The sequence below is a fragment of the Hyperolius riggenbachi genome, chromosome 5 (genome assembly GCF_040937935.1).
Source record: "Hyperolius riggenbachi isolate aHypRig1 chromosome 5, aHypRig1.pri, whole genome shotgun sequence".
NCBI lineage: Eukaryota > Metazoa > Chordata > Amphibia > Anura > Hyperoliidae > Hyperolius > Hyperolius riggenbachi.
In genome coordinates, this window is record NC_090650.1 from 434,304,452 (window position 1) to 434,327,720 (window position 23,269).

The 23,269-nt window shown below is 46.2% G+C and overlaps 1 protein-coding gene across 1 annotated transcript; it reads right to left on the reverse strand.

Annotated features, from left to right (window-relative positions):
* Positions 1 to 536: 536 nt before the first annotated feature.
* On the reverse strand, positions 537 to 4,213 carry LOC137517910 (E3 ubiquitin/ISG15 ligase TRIM25-like). The gene has a single exon (XM_068234991.1). The coding sequence runs from the start codon at positions 4,205 to 4,207 to the stop codon at positions 2,624 to 2,626; it is 1,584 nt and encodes a 527-aa protein (XP_068091092.1). The 5' UTR covers positions 4,208 to 4,213; the 3' UTR covers positions 537 to 2,623.
* Between the last annotated feature and the right edge of the window lie 19,056 nt (positions 4,214 to 23,269).

Consider the following 23,269-nt stretch of genomic DNA (forward strand, 5'->3'; position numbering starts at 1 on the left):
GTGCGCTGAAACCACCTGCTTCATGCCCCCACCCCAACTACTGTCACTTCCTGGTGCATACAACTTGCATTATTCATGTATTGCAAATATAAATCTAATAATAAAGTATCCTCATTCTTAGTGTTAAATTAACAAGCCATCAGCGTAATCAAGCAGAAACATAAGTTTGCATACAACTTGCATTATTCATAAATTTGCCTACAACTTGCATTACTCCTATACTGTATTGCAAATAATAATTCTAATAATAAAGTGCTCTTAAGGTCCGTACACACGCCGGACTGCAGGAAACGACGGGTCCGTCGTCACCTCCTGCTGGGTGTGTTTTCAGCAGACAGTCCGGCGTGTGTACAGTCTGTCGTCGGACTGATACAGCTGTTCCTGAGCGATCCGCCGGGCGGATCGCTCAGGAACAGCCGTATCAGTCTGCTAACAGACTGTACACACGCCGGACTGTCGCTGGAACGCCCGCCCAGCGGGAGGTGACGACGGACCCGTCGTTGCCTCCAGTCCGGCGTGTGTACGGATCTTTATTCTCAGTGTTAAATTTACATACAATCAGGGCTGTGACGTCCTGAGAGACGCATCTGACAATCAAATCTGCACATCTGTATGCTGTGTCCTCCTCAGGCCTCCAATGTGTGGCAGTGATTAACTCTCTCCTACAATATATAACATCACATTTACTGCAGATGTTCTATAGACAATGGATCTGTAAAGACTTTCTGTGTTGCTGTTATCAGCCAATCACATTGCAGCTGCCATGTACAGGTCAGACAATGGAAGGACAAATCTGGATCCCCCCTTCAGCTTCACCAATCATCTCTATTACTGGAGCCTCTGTCCCTCCTCTCATTATAAATGTTCCCTTACCGGGACATTCCACTTTTCTTATAAATTACCATAAATATAGAGAAGTGCTGCACAAGTCTCTCTGCAAATTAATGTTACTAAAAATTATTATTCACTCAGCAGCCGGCTAACAATCTTCATACTGACAGTAACTCAATTTACTCTTCTGTGTAACCATGGCAACTGTACTCTGTGTGCTCTGTTTGGAGTACTGTTGCCATGAGTAATCAGTTGCACAGAGCAAACTGTGACCTCCTCCTATCTGCCAGTTTCTGATAGGAACAATGTGGAATGACTGTTTCATATGTATATACTGTAAATACTAAGTGAACTAGTTAATGTCTATTTTCCATCACTCCTTGAAATATACAGAAATGAAAATAAAGCATTCAGTTTTTCCCAGCAATAAAATCTCCCCTGAGGCTGCCATACAAGATACAATCTGATTGTTAGATGGAGTGATCAGATTAATGATATGATTGAGCTTATATAAAATGAAATGTAAATATTCTGCTCACTGACATCAGATGATCTTTTCTCTCCAGAGAATCAGTCGGAACAATGGACAATAACGCTGGACTGATAGCCGGGTCACTGGCTTGTGGACACACTAGTGACCAATCATGATTTATCTGTCACCCATTCTGATGCAATCATGAAATCGGTTGCATGAGAGATTGCATGGTGTGTGGCAGATTTATTTATACACACATCAGTCTGGCCAATCCTCCGCTGGGTCCTACAACAGCCACAATACAAATCCGCTGTCCCAGCTGCAGATAAAAGCCACAGAATGCCGAGACAAAGCTGGTTACCTGTGAGAGATGCTAATAACAATGCCAGATATGTCTGTAAAGAAATGGGCCTCATTCACCTGCCTGCAATAAGAACTGTCTGTGCTGTCTCCTAGCAACTCCTCACATGTCAGTCACCAACTGACACTCTCCATAGTTACAGGGGAACTCCAGGCTGAAGTGTTTCTTGTATTTGCACAGCATGTGGAATGGTAGGAGCACACTAGGCGGAATCGCATATGCGTTTTTCATAGCACATATTGGAAACCGTATATGCGATTCTGCCTAGTGTCTTCCTACCTGTAGGGTTAGACGCTCTGTCAGGCTGTTATTGTAGTCTGTGTCCCCATTGTGCAGATTATTCCCTCACTTCCTGTCATGTGACAGCGGCACCAGGGCAGAGAGTCAGGGGAATTCCAGAAATGTATGGTTGTCATGGGAACAGGTGATAACTCTCCAATGGAGACACTTGTTCCAGTGACATTTGTCTGAGGTGGGATTTCGCGTACATCAAAAAAGGGCACCTGGAAATTTGACCACCCAGTAATCCCAATAGTAGAATATCTGTATATTTACTGATATTTTATTATTAAATTGTAAAAACTATGGTAAAATATCAGTATTGAATATGGATGGTTTACTATAGTCAAGTACAGGCCTATTTCTGAGCCCTCTCTGCCTCTGAGGGGAGCTGACTGAACTTGGCAGTGAGATCAGGACAGGAAGGCAGAAGCTTGTGCAGCAGAGCATGGCGCTCTCACTGTCCTCTGTATAGGGAGAAATCCGGAAGATCTTATCTGGTGCGGATTCTAAAAGTATAGAGAGGAGAGGGAATGTCATTTCAATAATCTTAAAACTAATTGTCACGAGATCTACTGGGAATCTGGTTGCTGTGCAGGACTATAAACTTTTATACAGTTTGCAGTAACTTTAATAAATGAGTAAAGTGTATTTTATCAGCCCTACATTATATTATGTCACATCTCCTGGCTGCTTCTCTTCCCACATATCTTTATAGAACCTTCATCTACACGTATTACAGCATGGAGGGGCTCAGTGTAGTTTGCAGTGAAGGTGTGGAGGAGTCTGATCGGGACACACAGATCATAAAAGGACAGCCGCCCACCCTTATAATCCAGATATATCCTGACTCTATTACTGGAGACATCGTCAGGTAACAGGATACCATCACTGTCATGGTGCACATAACACTGATTATTATACCTCCACAAACACCAGGACTTGTTATTATCTCCAATCCATGACTGCTCTCCTCTCCTGTCTATACTGGGGTAACACATTCCTACACACCACCACTCTGATTTACTGACATCCACTTCCCAGTAATGTCGCCCTGAGGAGAAACTCTCTCTGCTTATCACTTGACAGTATGTCTGAAATCTCTCTGGTGTTAGTGGGCGATTCTGGCTGATATCTGACCTGGATACAATTTTCATGTCATCTGATATCTGTAGATAATTACCAGCTGTGTTTATATCCAGTGATATGTCTGTAGCCTCCTGTATGATGCAGCCTCCAGTTACCCCGGCTATTATATCAGATAACCCTGTGTGTAATGTGTGTGAGATGAGAGCCACATCCAGATCCCGCCCATCATGTCTCTCTTTGTCCTCCTTATCCCCCTCCTCAGTGTCACACAAGTCACCTGTGTGTGATTCCTGTAAGACAGTCAGTGGGTCAGTCATGTTACACAGCTCCTCAATGTGACACATCTTCCTGGACAGCTCGGCCTTCTTTATTTCCAGCTGCTGAATGAAATCAGCCAATGCCAGAGAAAGCTGCTCCTCCTGCCTGGAGACCTCTCTCAGAACTCTCTTCTCCAGGTCGTCCAGCTGTCTCCTGAGGTCTCTAAACAGGACAGTGACTCTCTCTGTTACACCAGATGACTTTTCATGGACTTTTCTTTTCTTCTCCTGCAACCTCTGGACTTCTTTCTCAGTTTCCTCTGTCTTAGTGATCAGTTCCTGCAGATCATTTCTTAGTTTCTGCTTCTTTTTCTCAGAGGCCTCATCCAGCGTCTCCATATTGTGACCCTTGTGGCCTCCGGCCAAACTGCAGGACACACAGATACAGGCAGAGTCCACAGTGCAGTAATATTTATACAGTTCTCTATGGACGGAGCATTTCCTGTTCTCCAGGGAAGTGGTGGGGTCACACAAGACGTGTTCTGGTGACTTGCTGTGGACTCTCAGGTGATTGTCACACAGAGAAGCCTCACACATCAGACAGGACATAACAGCCGGTACAGGAGAGTGAATACAGTAAGTACAGAAGACTCCAGTCTCTTCCTGATCTGGCTGAGCAGAGCGGAAACTCTCCACAATGTTACACAATGTTATGTTCCTCTGCAGTGCCGGCCGTTCCTGAAACTCTTTTCTGCATTCAGGACAGGAATAAACTCCAGCCGTGTCCTGTGTATCCAACACCTGATCTATACAGAGCCGGCAGAAGTTGTGTCCACATCTCAGGGTCACAGGATCTGTATAAATGCTCAGACAGATGGAACAGTCCAGCTCCTTCCTCAGATCAGCAGACGCCATTCCTGACAGCAGAGGAGAGAAACGAAAGTGAAGGTTGTATACGGGGTGTGGCTGGTCTAATGTCTCTTCTAGCTACAGCAACCTTGTGGAATGAGACTCAAAACACTCCCTAAGCTCAGGCAAGTTGGAAAATAGCTACAGAGGTTGTCTCTTAACCACCCTGGCGTTCCATTGTTTGCGCCAGGGTGGATGCGCAGCGCTATTTGTTTAATATCTTTTTTTAATCATGTAGCTAGCCTAGTGCTAGCTACATGATGCCCCCCTCCCTTCCGCATCCCTCCGATCGCCACCGGCGCTATTACCCATAAGGAAATCCCGTTCTGAACGGGATTTCCTTTAGGGCTTCCCCCGTCGCCATGACGACGATCGTGATGACGTCATCGACGTCGTGGCGTCACATAGAGTTCCGATCCACCCCTCAGCGCTCCCTGGCACTGATTGTCCAGGCTGCGCAGGGGTCTCGGGAGGGAGGGGCCCCTTACGCGGCGCATTGGCGGCGAGCGGCGGCGATCGTACCCAACACTTAGCAAGCAAAGTGCTTGCTGCGTGTTTTAAAAAAATTATTAAAATCGGCTCAGCGGGGCCTGAGCGGCGCCCTCCAGCGGTCATGGACGAGCTGAGCTCGTCCATACCGCCAAGGAGGTTAAAGGACTACTACGGCAGAAAAGTAAGCAGTTAAAATCTGACAGAACTGACAGATTTTGGAATAATGTATCCATTCATGGGGGATTCTTGGGTATTCCTTTGTTCTCAAAAGCATTTCCTGAATGGCAGTGTAAAGTGCAACATTACAGTACAGGGATCAAGTTACCTGATAATCAGGCATGGGCTAAAGTTCGGATTCGGGTGATCTGGATAGTTACTATCCGGATATCACCCAGTAATGCTGTGCGGGGGGGGGGGGGGGGGGATTCAAGCTTACCTCTCTGACGTCTTCTTCATTCGTCCCTCGGCGCCTCCCATGATGCTGTCCACGCGCCGTCACGTGACTACAAGCACTTTCCTCCTTCAACCCGGAAGGAGGAAGTGTTTGTAATCACATGATGGACAGCATCGTGGGAGGCGCCGAGGGACGAATGAAGAAGACGTCAGAGAGGTAAGCTTGACACCCCCCCCCCCCCCCAGCCCAGCCCACACAGCATTACTGGGTGATATCCGGATAGTAACTATCCGGATCACCAGAATCCGAATTTTAGCCCATGCCTGCTGACAATGTTTACAGTATAACGTACCAGCATTAGCACAACTTGTGAAATTTTAGTTTCATACCACTTTAAATGCAGGTAATCTAATGACACCCACTTTTTGTCACTGTAAACGCTGCTTCCACATCCCTTTGTGATACGTCTCTCTTACAAAATTTACACTTTGATGGATTTACTCATTAAACTTAATGAGAGGAGTGTGACTTATGTGCACGCTATGCAGGGCAGTGCAGGGTAGCATGCGCTGGTAACTTACTTGCGCTCCTTCTACGTAACGGCTGCTTCACTGAACCTGCCCTGAGCCTTGCGGGTCCAGTAGCTTTAATGGATGTGGTCCCTGCACTCTGATTGGCCCAATAGGCTGCCTGTCAAGTGATAAAGTGCATAAATTGCACTCCGCTTAATGAATCAACCCCTTTGTCCCTTTTTGTCCTCCAATCCACACCATTCTGCTGCAGTCAACCCCGATAAAGTCTCTGACTGAGCCAGTTGGAGACTCTATGCCTCCTGGACTACACTGCTATGACCAGGAGCATTCTGCACCTGCACAGTCACAAGTTACATAGCTGCATAGTTATTTGGGTTGAAAAAAGACATACGTCCATCGAGTTCAACCAGAGAACAAAGTACAAACACCAGCCTGCTCCCTCACATATCCCTGTTGATCCAGAGGATGGCGAAAAAACCCTTACAAGGCATGGTCCAATTTAAAAAATTCCTTCCCGACTCCAGATGGCAATCAGATAAAATCCCTGGATCAACATCATTAGGCATTACCTAATAATTGTAGCCATGGGTGTCTTTCAACGCAAGGAAAGCATCTAAGCCCCCTTTAAAGTTTTATGAACTGGACAGGTGCAGAACATTCCCAGCCATGGGAGTGCAAATGAAGAGGTGTGCATTGCTAGGACAGCAGGAGGGGGGGGGGGGGGGCTGTAAGAAGACCCAGGTAAGTAAAAGTCTTCTTTTTTCAGTCTTCAATGATGGTTCCCTTAAAACAACTGAAATGACATTCCAGGGTGGCCTTTCCCTTGCCAAGCTGTCACACTTCTCCTTACGCCTTCACTGTCCCATAACCCTCAGTAACTTTTTTAACACCTTCAATTTCATACTCCACTCACCACCTCCTCTTCCCTCCTCGTGTTTATTAGCTGAAGATGTTGCATCCTTTTATTAGTAAACTCAATACAACATAGAAGAACTTCAAAATGCAAGTCTTTTCACCTGGCCAGTCACTCGCTTTAAAGCGGACCCAAACCAAACATTTTTTTTAATTAAAAATATTTAGTTGCACCACTCTGACACATACAAACATAAATAAACACTCCTTCACGCCTGTGAGCATTTCAGTGCATGCTTTTCCCCCTTCTCTTTTCATAGCTAGGGTTATACAGGTGGCAGCCATTAGCAATTCCTCCATTGCCGGACACCATCTACTCCACCAGTTTGCCGGAAAAATCCCGGCAATTTGAAAGGAAGGGAGGGGTTCCTCCAATAAATGTAAAATATTTTATATTTGTCATCATGCAGCTGAAAAAAGGCTATTTATTATTAGAATTTAGAAAATAGATTTTATTTCTGAAATCTTGTATTTTTAATTTGGGTCCACTTTAAAGAGACACTGAAGCGAACATTTTTTTTATGATATTATGATTTGTATGTGTAGCACAGCTAAGAAATAAAACATGAAGATCAGATACAGCAGTCTAATTGTTTCCAGTACAGGAAGAGTTAAGAAACTCCAGTTGTTATCTCTATGCAAAAAAGCCATTAATCTCTACGACTTTCAAAGTCATGGAGAGGGCTGTCTTCTGACTTTTATTATCTCAACTGTAAGTGAACAGTTTTCTTTTTATCTGCCAGAGGAGAGGTCATTAGTTCACAGACTGCTCTGAAAAAATCATTTTGAATGCTGAGTGTTGTGTAATCTGCACATATTAGAGAATGATGCAATGTTAGAAAACACACTATATACCTGAAAATAAAAATATGAGTATACTTTCTTTGCTGCTAATCTTCTAGTAATTATTCATAGTACACAATTAATTCATTATATCATTTTTTTTTTCGCTTCAGTGTCTCTTTAAATGCTTACCTCCACTGCCTTAAAGTGTACCAGAGCTGAATAAAAGAAAACATTTTATACATACCTGGGGCTTCCTCCAACCCCATCCACTCTGAACGCTCCCATGCCGCCGCCCTCCACTGTCCGCAGCTCCGGTACCGGGTCCCGTCACTTCTGTCAGTCGCAGCCAGTGTGTGCAAGCGGCTGCTGAAGAGATACACAAAGAGCACACTTCTCTTACGTCGGACTGGCCGTGACTGACACAAGTGACAGGAGCGATGCAAGCGGATGGGGCTAGAGGAAGCCACAGGTATGTTTAAAACTTTTTCTTTTATTCAGCTCTGGTTTCCTGTAATCGAACAGTGCCTTCCCATGGCCATAGTAGTGTCATATGACACACTGGCATGTACTGACATAGGGTCACATGGAGATCTCAGTTGGAAGCTGCACTTGGGTGAGGGGCTGGTTTCCACTTAGTCAGCGTGTGTCATTAAGTATTGCTAGCAAAATGAGAAAGGAGGAGTAGGGATCCTAACCCTCTTGGTGGGCCATATTCGGCCTGTGAGCCATAGTTTGCCTAGTGCTGGCCTAGCGCATTCTTGGATTTGCTCCTACCTGACTGGACATTCTTTTACTGTTTCTACTCTAATACTCACTCCTCTCCATCCTTGCTGTCTGTATTGAGCACCACAAGGCTTCGTCCTTGGACCTCTTCTCTTCTCCATCTATGCTCATGGCCTAGGACAATTAATACACTCTTTTGGTATCCAGTCTAACCTCCAGGCTGATGAAACCAAAATCTTATGACTCCTGACCTCTCTACACTATTTATTATACATAACATATGTAGATGGAAACATTACATTGAACAACCCTGATTGGTCTGACTTATCTGACACCTTGGTTCCACCCATTGGAAAGTAGCACCTTCATTTTATGATGATGTTTTTCTTCTCCATGTCACAAGATGCCCTGAAAGGGCTGGTGCGCACCAGAGCAGTTCTGGAGCGTTTTTTAAAACGCTTGCAGGGGGAAAACCGCTTGGCTAATGAAAGTGAATGGGATGGTGCACACCAGAGCGGCTCATTTTTTCCACAAACGCAAACTCGGGGGCTGCAGCATTTTTTAGATTTCTGAGGCATTTCTGCCTCAGTGTTAAAGTATAGGAAAGTGGAAAACCACTCTGAAAAATGCTAGATCTGAGCGGTTTTCAAGGCGTTTTTGTTACAGAAGCTGTTAAGTAACAGCTTTACTGTAACAAAATTTGTAATCTGCTACACAAAAACGCTCCAAAAAACGATAGGCATGTTTAGAAAACCTCTCTAAACATGCCTAAACTGCATGATTGCACTTTATCGGCGGAGGAGTGTCTGGGTGGAGGGGCAGAGTCCACTTCTGATAACCAATACTTGGTGACGTTTATGTAGCTTTAAAAGGTTTTCTGTTTCTATAGGACGGTGGAGCGATGACGACTGGTGGACGATGGAGCAGCTTCAATCCGTCACCAGGGTGAAAATAGCATTGCGATTGGTAATTCTCGGGCATAGGGGTTGGTTAAAGAGACTCTGTAACATCAAAAAGATCCCCTGGGGGGTACTCACCTCGGGTGGGGGAAGCCTCCGGATCCTAATGAGGCTTCCCACGCCGTCCTCTGTCCCACGGGGGTCTCGCTGCAGCCCTCCGAACAGCCGGCGACAGAGCCGACTGTCAGTTCAATATTTACCTTTGCTGGCTCCAGCGGGGGCGCTGTGGCTGCTCTCGGCTCCGAACTACACGGAAATACCCGATCTCAGTCGGGTCCGCTCTACTGCGCAGGCGCCGGAAACTTGCGCCTGCGCAGTAGAGCAGACCCGACGGCGATCGGGTATTTCCGTGTAGTTCGGAGCCGACAGCCGTCAGAGCGCCTGCGCAGGAGCCGGGAAGGTAAATAATGACGTCATCTTGTACGGAGGGCTGCAGCGAGACCCCTGAGGGACGGAGGACGGCGTGGGAAGCCTCATTAGGATCCGGGGGCTTCCCCCACCCGAGGTGAGTACCCCCCAGGGGATCTTTTGACGTTACAGATCCTCTTTAAAGATCAACACAGGACAGATCCTTAACGGACTCCCGATGCACAAGCACAGTGTCGTACTGGAAAGTGGAAAAACTGAGGAAACCACCTGCCAGCCAAGCAGCAGAAACCCTGTGTTTTCACTCCCAATAGAAACTTGCAGCAAGTCTTCACTGTGAGCAGCAACACCTGATTACTGCTGCTTGGCCAGCAAGAGGACTTCCTCAGCTTTACCACCTCCCAGTCAGACACTGCACAAGCAATAGCGATCTTCAGCCACTGTACACACAAAGGTCATCGGCCGAAATGGTCGTGATCAGCTGATTTAGCCGACGTTTATCACACATGTGTACATAGCTTACGACCTTTCTCAAGAGCTTCCCTCATTCCCTTTTCCCTTAGCCAAAATGTCTTGTATAGCAGCTGCCACGTCCATGTGCTGAAGTCCCTCTCATCCATATGCTATCCCCGCTCCTGTGGCAGCAGCTCCCCTATTCCATGTGCAGCTCCTCATGTAGAGCCATACTATTCCGTTTGTAACTAGTCTTACAAGTGCATTAACCCCTCCCCCATCACCTGACACAGTCTATCAGGCTAGGAGTCGGCCACCTCCCCCATCACCTGACACAGTCTATCAGGCTAGGAGTCGGCCACCTCCCCCATCACCTGACACAGTCTATCAGGCTAGGAGTCGGCCACCTCCCCCATCACCTGACACAGTCTATCAGGCTAGGAGTCGGCCACCTCCCCCATCACCTGACACAGTCTATCAGGCTAGGAGTCGGCCACCTCCCCCATCACCTGACACAGTCTATCAGGCTAGGAGTCGGCCACCTTCCCCATCACCTGACACAGTCTATCAGGCTAGGAGTCGGCCACCTCCCCCATCACCTGACACAGTCTATTAGGCTAGGAGTCGGCCACCTCCCCCATCACCTGACACAGTCTATCAGGCTAGGAGTCGGCCACCTCCCCCATCACCTGACACAGTCTATCAGGCTAGGAGTCGGCCACCTCCCCCATCACCTGACACAGTCTATCAGGCTAGGAGTCGGCCACCTCCCCCATCACCTGACACAGTCTATCAGGCTAGGAGTCGGCCACCTCCCCCATCACCTGACACAGTCTATCAGGCTAGGAGTCGGCCACCTCCCCCATCACCTGACACAGTCTATCAGGCTAGGAGTCGGCCACCTCCCCCATCACCTGACACAGTCTATCAGGCTAGGAGTCGGCCACCTCCCCATCACCTGACACAGTCTATCAGGCTAGGAGTCGGCCACCTCCCCCATCACCTGACACAGTCTATCAGGCTAGGAGTCGGCCACCTCCCCCATCACCTGACACAGTCTATCAGGCTTGGAGTCGGCCACCTCCCCCATCACCTGACACAGTCTATCAGGCTAGGAGTCGGCCACCTCCCCCATCACCTGACACAGTCTATCAGGCTAGGAGTCGGCCACCTCCCCCATCACCTGACACAGTCTATCAGGCTAGGAGTCGGCCACCTCCCCCATCACCTGACACAGTCTATCAGGCTAGGAGTCGGCCACCTCCCCCATCACCTGACACAGTCTATCAGGCTAGGAGTCGGCCACCTCCCCCATCACCTGACACAGTCTATCAGGCTAGGAGTCGGCCACCTCCCCCATCACCTGACACAGTCTATCAGGCTAGGAGTCGGCCACCTCCCCATCACCTGACACAGTCTATCAGGCTAGGAGTCGGCCACCTCCCCCATCACCTGACACAGTCTATCAGGCTAGGAGTCAGCCACCTCCCCCATCACCTGACACAGTCTATCAGGCTAGGAGTCGGCCACCTCCCCCATCACCTGACACAGTCTATTAGGCTAGGAGTCGGCCACCTCCCCCATCACCTGACACAGTCTATCAGGCTAGGAGTCGGCCACCTCCCCCATCACCTGACACAGTCTATCAGGCTAGGAGTCGGCCACCTCCCCCATCACCTGACACAGTCTATCAGGCTAGGAGTCGGCCACCTCCCCCATCACCTGACACAGTCTATCAGGCTAGGAGTCGGCCACCTCCCCCATCACCTGACACAGTCTATCAGGCTAGGAGTCGGCCACCTCCCCCATCACCTGACATAGTCTATCAGGCTAGGAGTCGGCTAGCTGCTGCTCCCTCAGTTAGTCCAGGTGTTCGGCAGATCACACCGACAGGGAAATCTACTTGCCTCTGCTCCCTGAATGCGTATGCAAGGATTGTCAAACCTCACTTGCGACTGTCCCCTCAGTCACTTTGCCACTATGCGCATGTGTGCCGCACTGTTACCGCAATCTATACAGATTGTTGTGGTGTCATTGACTCCAAGGCAATCGTGTGCTAAGCAGTACCGCTCTTACCACTTGGCAACACGTTGAAGCATCTGCGTCCCCAGAAGCACTTCCAGCGCGTTGCACTGCCAGTACTGTGGTCAGTCTTATCAAAATAACTCTCAGTGGGGGAGTAGTGGGAAAGTGGCGAGGGAGAGGAACACAATGCCACAGTGTGAAAGGGGGATAAAGTTAACAATCATTGAAACTCTTGTGGACATAAATAACTGAAATCTACAACAGAAAGCTCTGTTGGTGGGGAGAAAAGGGGGGGGATCACTTGTGTGCTGAGTTGTGCGGCCCTGTAGCGAGGCCCTTAAAGCTGCAGTGGCCCTTTTAGTAAAGAATGGCCTGGTCTTTAGGGGGGTTTAGCACTTTGGTCCTGAAGTGGTTAATAGATTTATCTCGTTTGAGATAAGTGCACTGATTTTGACCTCAGTTAGCAAAACTTGTTGTGCTATAAATTATGCTTTGATCTCTCTCTACTAGCAGAAAATATAGAAACTGAAAGCAGAAGACCTCTGTTATTGTCTCACGCTGCCCCCTAGTGACAAGTGGCCATAAATACACATTACAGCAGTACTAATTAGAAGCAGGGAAATGTAACAGATAGAATAAGAAATAAAAAAGGTACTAAAATAAATTAACCTGGAACATTTGCAAGCCTCTAAATAAATTAGCTGCTAAAGGGTCAACTTTTTTTTTTTTTTTTTTTGACAGATTTGGTTCACTTTAAAGAGGAACTCCAGTGAAAATAATGTAGTAAAAAAAGTGCTTCATTTTTTACAATAATTATGTATAAATGATTTAGTCAGTGTTTGCTCATTGTAAAATCTTTCCTCTCCCAGATTAACATTCTGACATGTATTACATGGTGACATTGTTACTGTGGGCAGGTTATTTAGCTATCTCTAGCTGCTCTGTCTGTTAGACAGCTAATAACAGCTATTTCCTGTCTCTGAACATTGTTACATTGTGGCAGTTTGCCAGCAGTACCGCGGTATTCAGAGCCTCTTGTGGGAGGGGTTTCAGCACAAAATCAGTCACACAGCGCCCCCTGATGGTCTGTTTGTGAAAATCATTGTATTTCTTATGTAAAATGGGGTATCAGCTACTGATTGAGATAAAGTTCAATTCTTGGTTGGAGTTTCTCTTTAAAGGGGAACTGAAGTAAGAGGTATACGGAGGCTGCCATATTTATTTCCTTTTAATCAATACCAGTTGCCTGGCAGCCCTGCTGATCTATTTCTCTGCAGTAGTATCTGAATAGCACCAGAAACAAGCATGCAGCTAGTTTTGTCAGATCTGACTTTCAAGTCTGAAACACCTGATCTGCTGCATGCTTGTTCAGGGGCTATGGCTAATAGTATTAGAGGCAGAGGATCAGCAGGGCTGCCAGGCAACTGGTATTGCTTAACCTCCTTGCCGGTTATCCAGAGCTCAGCTCGGGGTAACCTGCGCAGGAGGATTTCTCAGGCCCCGCTGGGCCGATTTGCATAATTTTTTTTTTTGTTACAAGCAGCTAGCACTTTGCTAGCTGCTTGTAACTTCCGCTCGCCGCCGAACCGCCGCAATCCGCCGCGCCGAGCCACCTCCCCCCCCCCAGACCCCTGCGCAGCCTGGCCAATCAGGGCCAGGCAGCGCTGAGGGGTGGATCGGGATTCCCTATGACGTCCCGACGTCGATGACGTCATCCCGCCCCGTCGCCATGGCGACTGGGGAAGCCCAGCAGGAAATCCCGTTCTGAACTCCGATCGCTACATGATTTAAAAAAATAAAAATTAAAAAAAAAAGTGCTGCGCTGCCTCCTTGCCGGGGGAATTAGACCGGCAAGGAGGTTAAAAGAAAATAAACATGGCTGCCTCCATATACCTCTCTCTTCAGTTCCCCAAACCCTTTATGGAGCTATACTGCCCCCTAGTGGATGTCACATAGAATAAAATGGTGCATTTGCTGCAACCATCTCCATATAGGATGACTATTTTTATGTCATATGTCTGAGTGCTTCACATTTTTTACACAAACTGCACATTATTTTACCTTTATATGTACTACATTAAAGGTCTTGTACTATAAGGGTAAACTACAGAGATACCTATATATGGAGGATGCCAAGGGCAGAACAACGGAGGGACACTATAGCAGTAGACACTTTAAAGAGAATCTGTATTGTTAAAATCGCACAAAAGTAAACATACCAGTGCGTTAGGGGACATCTCCTATTACCCTCTGTCACAATTTCGCCGCTCCTCGCCGCATTAAAAGTGGTTAAAAACAGTTTTAAAAAGTGTGTTTATAAACAAACAAAATGGCCACCAAAACAGGAAGTAGATTGATGTACAGTATGTCCACACATAGAAAATACATCCATACACAAGCAGGCTGTATACAGCCATCCTTTTGAATCTCAAGAGATCATTTGTGTGTTTCTTTCCCCCTGCAGTTATCTTCCACTGAAGTGTCAGGCTATTTCTTCCTGCAGAGTGCAGACAGCTGTGCCTGTATGTAATTCCTCAGTATGTGAAAGCCCAGCCAGCTCAGAGGAGGATTTATCCAGCTTGTAAAAGATAATAGAACAGAGAGAAGCTGCACTAATCTAAATATCACACAGGCAGTGTGCAGAGAGGGGCCTGGATGGGGGAGTTCATAGCAGAACCACAACACTGAAGAACTTGGCAGCCTTCCAGACACAGGCCTGACAAGTCTGACAAGAGAGAGATAAATTGATTTATTACAGAGATGGTGATAGTAGAACGTGCTGCAGTAAGCCAGAACACATTAGAATAGCTTTTGGAACTTGTAGGATGATAAAAAACAGGATGCAATTTTTGTTACGGAGTCTCTTTAAAGAGACCCTGTAGTGCAGGGTTCATCAAACTTTTTTGGTCAAGAGCCGGGTCAGAATACTTCAGACTGCTGGGGGGCCGGAGTATACATATAATGATGTAGAAAAACATTACATTGAACTTAGGTATTGCAGACAGTGCCTACTAACAAGTGCAGCCTCATGTCTCAGCACGTTCAGACAGTATGCCCCCCCAACTCAGCAAGTGCAGTTATTATGTCACCAACACAGCAAGCGCAGATATTGTGACCCTAACATAGCAAATTCTATGTGAGCCATAATGTCACCCCCCCCCCCCCCCCCAAAAAAAAAGAAAGAAAAAAAACCTACCCCGTTTCCAACATGAACTGCAAATTATCCACCCCTACGCATGGGCACACACATTCATGCGGTTCCCGAATACGTGTTTGTGTGCCAGACAGTGAAACATACCTATGTTTTGAAGCCAGCGAATGACTGCTTTCTGGCTTCCATGTGGAAGGGTAGTGCCAGCTCTGCTATTCTACATGCGGCCATCAATATTTAAAGATGCAGCGGGCCACATCTAAACGTAATCCATTTTGTGTGTGAAGGGACAGTAAAAAAGCCTCAGGGGGCCGCATTCGGCCCGCGGGCCTAAAGGCTCATACACACATCCGACCATAGTCTTTGGAAAATGAAAGATCACAGACCAATTTTACACCCTTCCATGTAGTATGAGAGCCATACCTACACAGTCTATTCTATGGAGCTGAACTCCTCATCAGACAGAAATCTTTGCAAGATGCTGCACACAAAGATGCTGTACAGACACAAAAGATCAGTATCTGCAAAAGATCTGTTCCTGCCAAAGATCTGTTCCTGTAAATTGCATTCATAGTCTATGATATCTGCAGATCCTCATCCTCCTTGTTTAACAGGCATTCATCTGCAGATCAGATCCACCAGGATGGATTTTCAGATCTCCAGATGATTGTCTGATCTGCAGATGAATGTCAGTTAAACAAGGTGTGTATGATGATCTGCAGATCTCATAGACTATGAATGCATTTTGCAGGAATGGATCTTTTTCAGGAACAGATCTTTTGCAGATACTGATCTTTTGTGTCTGTACAGTATCTGTGTGTGCAGCATCTTGCAAAGATTTCTATCTGATGGGGAGTTCAGTTCAGCTCAATAGAATAGACTGTGTAGGTATGGCTCTCATACTACATGGAAGGGGGTAAGATTTCTGTCTGATGGGGAGTGCAGCTCCATAGAATAGACTGTGTAGGTATGGCTCTCATACTACATGGAAGGGGGTAAGATTTCTGTCTGATGGGGAGTGCAGCTCCATAGAATAGACTGTGTAGGTATGGCTCTCATACTACATGGAAGGGGGTAAGATTTCTGTCTGATGGGGAGTGCAGCTCCATAGAATAGACTGTGAAGGTATGGCTCGCACACTACATGAAGGGTGGTAAGATTGGTCTGTGATCTTTCATTTTCCAAAGACTATAGTCTGATGTGTGTATGAGCCTTTAGTTTGAGGATCACTGCTGTAGTGACATATAGCTGAATGAAGTAAATTATTCAGGATACCTACTTTCATGGTAATTATCCTGGTTTTAGTATTAGAAACACTTCCTATGATGCTAATTCCCCAGACCTTGAGCATGGGGATGATATTCCGGGCAAAGGTCGGGGTTATAACCTGAAAAAGTTATGCTGAGTTTAAAAAAAGAAAAAAAAAAGAAAGAAACACTTCCTGTATCTATATATTGGTATTTAGCCCGCCCATTTAACTATGCTGAATCCTCCTCCCAGAGCATTCTGGAAGACCAAGCAATATTTTCACTGACTTTGGAATTCTCAGAAAACAAACATTCCGCAGAGATCACCTGACAGGACTAAAAATGTTGCCACCTGTGATAAATTTAAAAAATGTACATCGGGGTGAGGAAATATTTTATAACAGGCAAACACTGGCTAACAAGACTATAATGTGAGCTTCGACAACAGGAATACTGTTTAGGTACCTTTCATAGCCAAGCCCCTTATAAAACCACACCTCCTTCGAGGATAAAATAAAGAACATCATTTTATAATTATGACGGTGTAAGGATAAGAAATACACAATGCAGAAAAATGTACTGTCACGGACGGTTGCGGGGCCGCAGGCGCGTCCTGTAACCGCCCGTGAAGAAAAGCGATCGCACTCGATTCTCTGCGTCGATTGCGCTTCAAATCGATAGAATCTGGATTTATTGTGTAGGAGGTCTGCAGTCCTTTCTTAGCAGAGGAATAGCATCACCTTAACTGCAGGATGGCTCTTTTGATATGCTAATGAGCCTGGGCCCAGAGAGTCCCTGGCTTCAAGCTGTGCTGATGGCCCATCCATCAGGTATAAGGTGACAAACACCATGACAGAACCAATTTAGAGTGAGGAAACTCAGACACTCCGACTCCTTTTCCCAGCAGGGAGCCGACATGTGGCTTGCTGCTGCCAACTTCAAAGAACCTTTGCCTGGGAATGACCTGGTATAAATCCCAGGGGTCTCTCATATTCCATAAATTGCTATATGTATCATATTTTCTGTGTTGCCAGGCTGGCAGACCCTCCAAACTAACAGAGCAGGTAGGGCCCTGCCTGGCGTTGGTTCTGAGAACATTTCAGAACCTTCTGAGGTAAAGACTGCCCGTTAGGCAGTCCAACAGTGCCCTAATGGTACCACAGGGGTCCCACCCCTCATGTTTGGTATCAGACTGCTGGGTACATCGAGGCAGATCTGAAAATATTAGTAAATCTGCCCTGACCTGTACGGTTCTGTGAGATAGAGCCCATATATGGGTAGATATGATTTCTAGCCCCAGTACAAGAGGAGGGCTCATCTCATCTTTGAAGGAGGTGTATAGCTCCCCGCCCTCACTCCCTCCTACTGAAGCCCCTCGCAGACGGGGCCGCTTTCAAGGTGTACTGGGAAGGTGGGAGACTGTACAGTGAGTCTGTACAGCCCCCTACCGGTAGATCACACGCGAATACCAAATGGCTTGTGGTCCCGAGTGCGTTCAGGGGACATGTGCTGAAATCCGCACATGGTAATCCTCTGACAGGGCACTCGGGTGTCCGCAAGACACTTGCCGGTATTCGGAAACAGTATTATTGGCCCCGGATGAACAGGGATGTAGCGAACTACTGCAGGGCATGTGCCGTCTGTCAGGAGCTGGGAAGGTCCAGGGATTCCCGCGGGGTTCCCTTGGGTCCACAGCCACTTGGCAGGGGAACCCTGCGTGGGCTGGCTGTTGACCTAACCAACCCACTGCCCGTTGTCAGCAGTCCCGGCAGACACCACGTCCGACTGCAGTGGCGCAAACGCCCTGTCCAGAACGGTCCATGTCGGGTCAACCCTGAGGGTAGCAGACTGCGACCGGTCCAGGGGAACCGAGCCACAGGCTCCAATAGGTTTTCCCGCCGCACCGGCAACCCGAGACCCGTCAGCCAGGTTGGCCGACCCGCAGCGGGCAGCCGACCCCAGAGCGCCAACGGGGAACTAGATCAGATCTCGCAGGTTAGCGGCAACGACACACATCTTGCTGATGAATGTCTATCTGCCTTCTCCCCAGGGAGGGCTGTCACGGACGGTTGCGGGGCCGCAGGCGCGTCCTGTAACCGCCCGTGAAGAAAAGCGATCGCACTCGATTCTCTGCGTCGATTGCGCTTCAAATCGATAGAATCTGGATTTATTGTGTAGGAGGTCTGCAGTCCTTTCTTAGCAGAGGAATAGCATCACCTTAACTGCAGGATGGCTCTTTTGATATGCTAATGAGCCTGGGCCCAGAGAGTCCCTGGCTTCAAGCTGTGCTGATGGCCCATCCATCAGGTATAAGGTGACAAACACCATGACAGAACCAATTTAGAGTGAGGAAACTCAGACACTCCGACTCCTTTTCCCAGCAGGGAGCCGACATGTGGCTTGCTGCTGCCAACTTCAAAGAACCTTTGCCTGGGAATGACCTGGTATAAATCCCAGGGGTCTCTCATATTCCATAAATTGCTATATGTATCATATTTTCTGTGTTGCCAGGCTGGCAGACCCTCCAAACTAACAGAGCAGGTAGGGCCCTGCCTGGCGTTGGTTCTGAGAACATTTCAGAACCTTCTGAGGTAAAGACTGCCCGTTAGGCAGTCCAACAGTGCCCTAATGGTACCACAGGGGTCCCACCCCTCATGTTTGGTATCAGACTGCTGGGTACATCGAGGCAGATCTGAAAATATTAGTAAATCTGCCCTGACCTGTACGGTTCTGTGAGATAGAGCCCATATATGGGTAGATATGATTTCTAGCCCCAGTACAAGAGGAGGGCTCATCTCATCTTTGAAGGAGGTGTATAGCTCCCCGCCCTCACTCCCTCCTACTGAAGCAGGGGCATAAGAATGGCTGAGGACCCAAACTCAGGGTCCTCCACACTGAACCATCTTGCACTCATCAGATGCCAGCTTGAGGATATGCTGGCATCCACCTGGTCTGAACTCTGAACTCTGGACTTTGAAACCAAGGACTTTATGATTCTTCCCACAATAAGGACATCTTTCCAGGAACTAAGTATTTTTCTCCCTTCTTTTATTTTTATACTGGCTATTACTGTTTTCATAATTGTTGATTTTCATAATTGTCTGTATATATTAATTATTTATATTGCGTGAATAAACGACTTTCCCCAAGTCATTCACTGTTTCGCTACCCTGCTTATCAGCACACCCAGAACTGATCCCGGGTCTCTGAAGATACGCTACTGTTTGTTTGTTGTTGGCTAGACAGAATATCGTGTGTTTAACCGTTTTATTCGCAGGATTAGTCAGTCAGTTAGTGGGCCCCACGGTCCCATAGTAACCGCGGTGGTGGCAGTTTACTCTGAACCAGTGGGTGACGTTGTAATCACCCGTGTCTCACAGGCTCCCTTCTGAGTTGTCTGCGGCTAATTCTTAACGGTTCCTGCGCATTGACTGCGACCAGAGTTCGCACGATCTGTGCGCTGGCACCGTTTAGAAGGCTAAGTGCGGTCAGCCACTGAGGGCCCTTGTGACATGTACCTTTATTTCAAAATCAACATCCATCACCACACATTGCAGCAGCTCCATCATCTGTAATATGTGATAATCGGGATAGAATAACTGGAGACAATCTGATTATTGCACATCTATAACACGTAAAGACTTAGAAAAGCTGTGTTTTGTCTTCTTTTTTACAAAGCTTAAACACATAAACGTATTTCCCCTAAAATCCCTACCCACAGAAGGTGTAAGTTGTGCAGCGCAGCCATTCTATATATCAGTGAGCAGCAATAACTATGTCCCCACCACAGGTTATTTTCCCTTAAAAACCAGAGCAATGTTTTACACTTCACGCTCCTCCTATTCATTCAGCAATAACCTTATCACTACTTATCACACCTAGATGATCTATATTTTTGTTTTTTGAGGGACAAACTAATCTTTCTTTGGGAGGCACTTTTTGCTAAAAATATTTTTATTTCATATGCCTTTTAAGCAGCGATGAAGGCCAGAAGGTGACAACAGCCACAAGATGTGACATGACCTGATGATACTGCAGCTCAGCTACAGAATATATATTATTATTATTATCATACTATATTTAAACATTAAATCTGATTTATGATGTCATATCCCCTTCCCTCAGCCTTTCACATCCTGTGGGAGTTTACCACAATTTAGAGCGCCGCCCTGTGGGAGTGGCCACAATCTGCACACCCCTGGACCTAGCTCTTACACAGCTCTGTGATTAGCTGGTAAACTCCGCAGAGCTCTGCCATTTGGATTCCTAGTTCTGAGTATAATCTGCAGGGGGGAGTTAACTTACCCTTGTTGCTGCCTATAGGCGATGTGCTCCACGTTGCGTCCAGCATGTTCCGTGTCACTCCGATACCTCATCCTTCAGGGTTTAAAGGAGGAAGCATTGGAGAGACAGAACGTGATGGAATGCGACATGGAACGCATTGGCTACAGGAGGTGACAAGTTTAAGTTAACTGCCCCCTGCCACGGCCAACACGTTTTACTCGTAATTCGTAATCCAAACAGCAGAGTACTGCGGACCTCCTGCCTATCTGTGATATCTTACCCCACAGTAAGATGTCTGTCTGGACTAGTCCATGTCTTCATAGGGGATTCTCAGGGATATATTTATTTTCAAAAGAACTTAGTGAATGGCAGTTTCTCTGTCCAACTGCCAAAAAACTGTGTAGCGAGCAGGGAAGCTGGCCAGCATCTTTGTTTAAATCCTTTTTAGGGAATATCTTTATAAAGAATAAAAGCCTTGCTGAGAATCCCCTATGAAGAGATGGACTAGTCCAAAACCTGTCACTTCTGTCAGATTTCTACTGCCTACTGTAAGTGACAGCAACACAGGAGAAAAGTAATTTATGGCTCATTTTACTCTGGAAAAAAACATACTTTTTATTTGTTTATGTTTGCACATATTTTACATTTTACAATTGTTTGCCATAGTGCCCCTTTAAGGTTCACTTAACGACAGACAGCTTGTGGACAGCTTGGGAGCAGATGACAATGATCATTTTACAAGTCCGTGACAGACTGCTTCTCTTGTGAGATCACTCAGTGTGTCGTCACGTGTGTACAATTGTTGCTGGCATGAATTGTCGCTCAAAACCGTACGCTGCAATTGTCTGTCGCCTCTCAGCTAGAGACATTTGTATGCCGTGTGTATGTACCTATGAGAGACGTATCTGACAATCTAATCTGCATGTCTGTATGTTGTGTCCTCCTCAGGCCTCCAATGTGTGGCAGTGATTGACTCTCTCCTACAATACATAACATCACATTTACTGCAGATGTTCTATAGACAATGGATCTGTAAAGACTTTCTGTGTTGCTGTTATCAGCCAATCACATTGCAGCTGTCATGTACAGGTCAGACAATGGAGGACAAATCTGGATCCCCCCTTCAGCTTCACCAATCATCTCTATTACAGGAGCCTCTGTCCCTCTCTCATTATAAATGTTCTCTTACCGGGAAAATGCCACTTTTCCTATAAATTACCATAACTATAGAGAAGTGCTGCACAAGTCTCTCTGCAATTTAATGTTACTAAACATTATTATTTACTCTGCAGCCGGCTAACAATTTCCATACTGACAGTAACTCAATTTACTCTTCTGTGTAACCATGGCAAGGGAAATATTAGAATTGCTGCCATACACTCTTAATGGCACAGCCCTTAAACCTGATACAGTTGGTCATTGCGTAACTGGGTTTCACATTCTGAAAAGCGGGCGGAGCCACAAACAGCCAATCAAATTTCTTTCATTTCAATGGGAAAATGTAAATTATGAATACCAAGGACCACAAAGCTCACAAATTTGGTTATTGAGTGACTGTGTGTGAAGGTTAGAAAAGTGGGCCATCAACAGCCAAATTCATACCCGGGCAACGCATCAGCTAGCTATTAATAAATGTTTCTAAATTGAACGTGTACAAGTTCATCGCTACATTGCTAAAAAAGAAAAAAAGAACTATTAGATTATAAAAAACAAGACCTATTCTAAATAATAGGTGCATACCATCAATTTATAAAAAGTTATAACATTTTAAAACGCTTCAAATAACGTTATATGCATCATAGATGGAAAAGAATTTGGATTACGTTACGTTAAACATCGTTTTATAACATTTCAAAAATGTTTACACTAATTGTCACGAGATCTACTGTGAATCTGGTTGCTGTGCAGGAATATAAACTTTTATACAGTTTGCAGTAATTTTAATACATGAATAAAGTGTATATTAGCTGCTTTACATTATATTATCTCACACCTCCTGGTTGCTTCTCTTCCCACATATCTTTATAGAACCTTTTCCAACATATAATACAGTATGGAGGGGCAGGGCTGTATTTAGGATTTTGGCTCCCCTAGGCACCTCAGACCTTTGGCACCCCCCCCCCCCATGGGGTGAAGATGGGCATGGTTACACCAGTGGGCAGGGCCACTGCATTTGGTGGGTGGGGCCCCAATTTTAAGGGGCGTGGCCACAAACTCAAATGGGCGGGGCCAGAGACGTTACCTTGGAATGGTGCAACAAAGTCAGTGTGACCGTGTTTCCTCTTAAATATGAGTGAATAGGCCTCTAAACAACTAACTGTAGTATTCCCATAAACACACATTGAACCTGGTTTTCTCCCTGAAAAATGGTATGAGTAGCTACTAAAGACAGTCAGTGAATGACCTAACTATGCTGTAAAGTGCTGAGGAGGTCATTGCTACATAAATACATAATAGGACTGTAGCCAATGACTATGGTAGGATTAGATTGTGATCCCCATGAATACAATCAGTGGCATGGCTTGGCTATGTACTCTAAAGTGTTGCAGAGGTTAGTGCTATGTAAATATGTACTGATATGTTTGGAATGATTAGATTGTGAGCACCTCTGTAGATGGTCAGTGACATGACTATGCATGTACTCTAAAGTGCTGCTGAATGTCAGTTCTATTTAAATACAAAATATGGTTACATTACACTATAGTGGGAATAGATTGTGAGCTCCAGTAAGCATAGGTCAGTG

Bases quoted from the DNA above. Each gene is read 5' to 3' on its own strand.
- LOC137517910 (XM_068234991.1), bottom strand. From the start codon at position 4,207: ATGGCGTCTGCTGATCTGAGGAAGGAGCTGGACTGTTCCATCTGTCTG.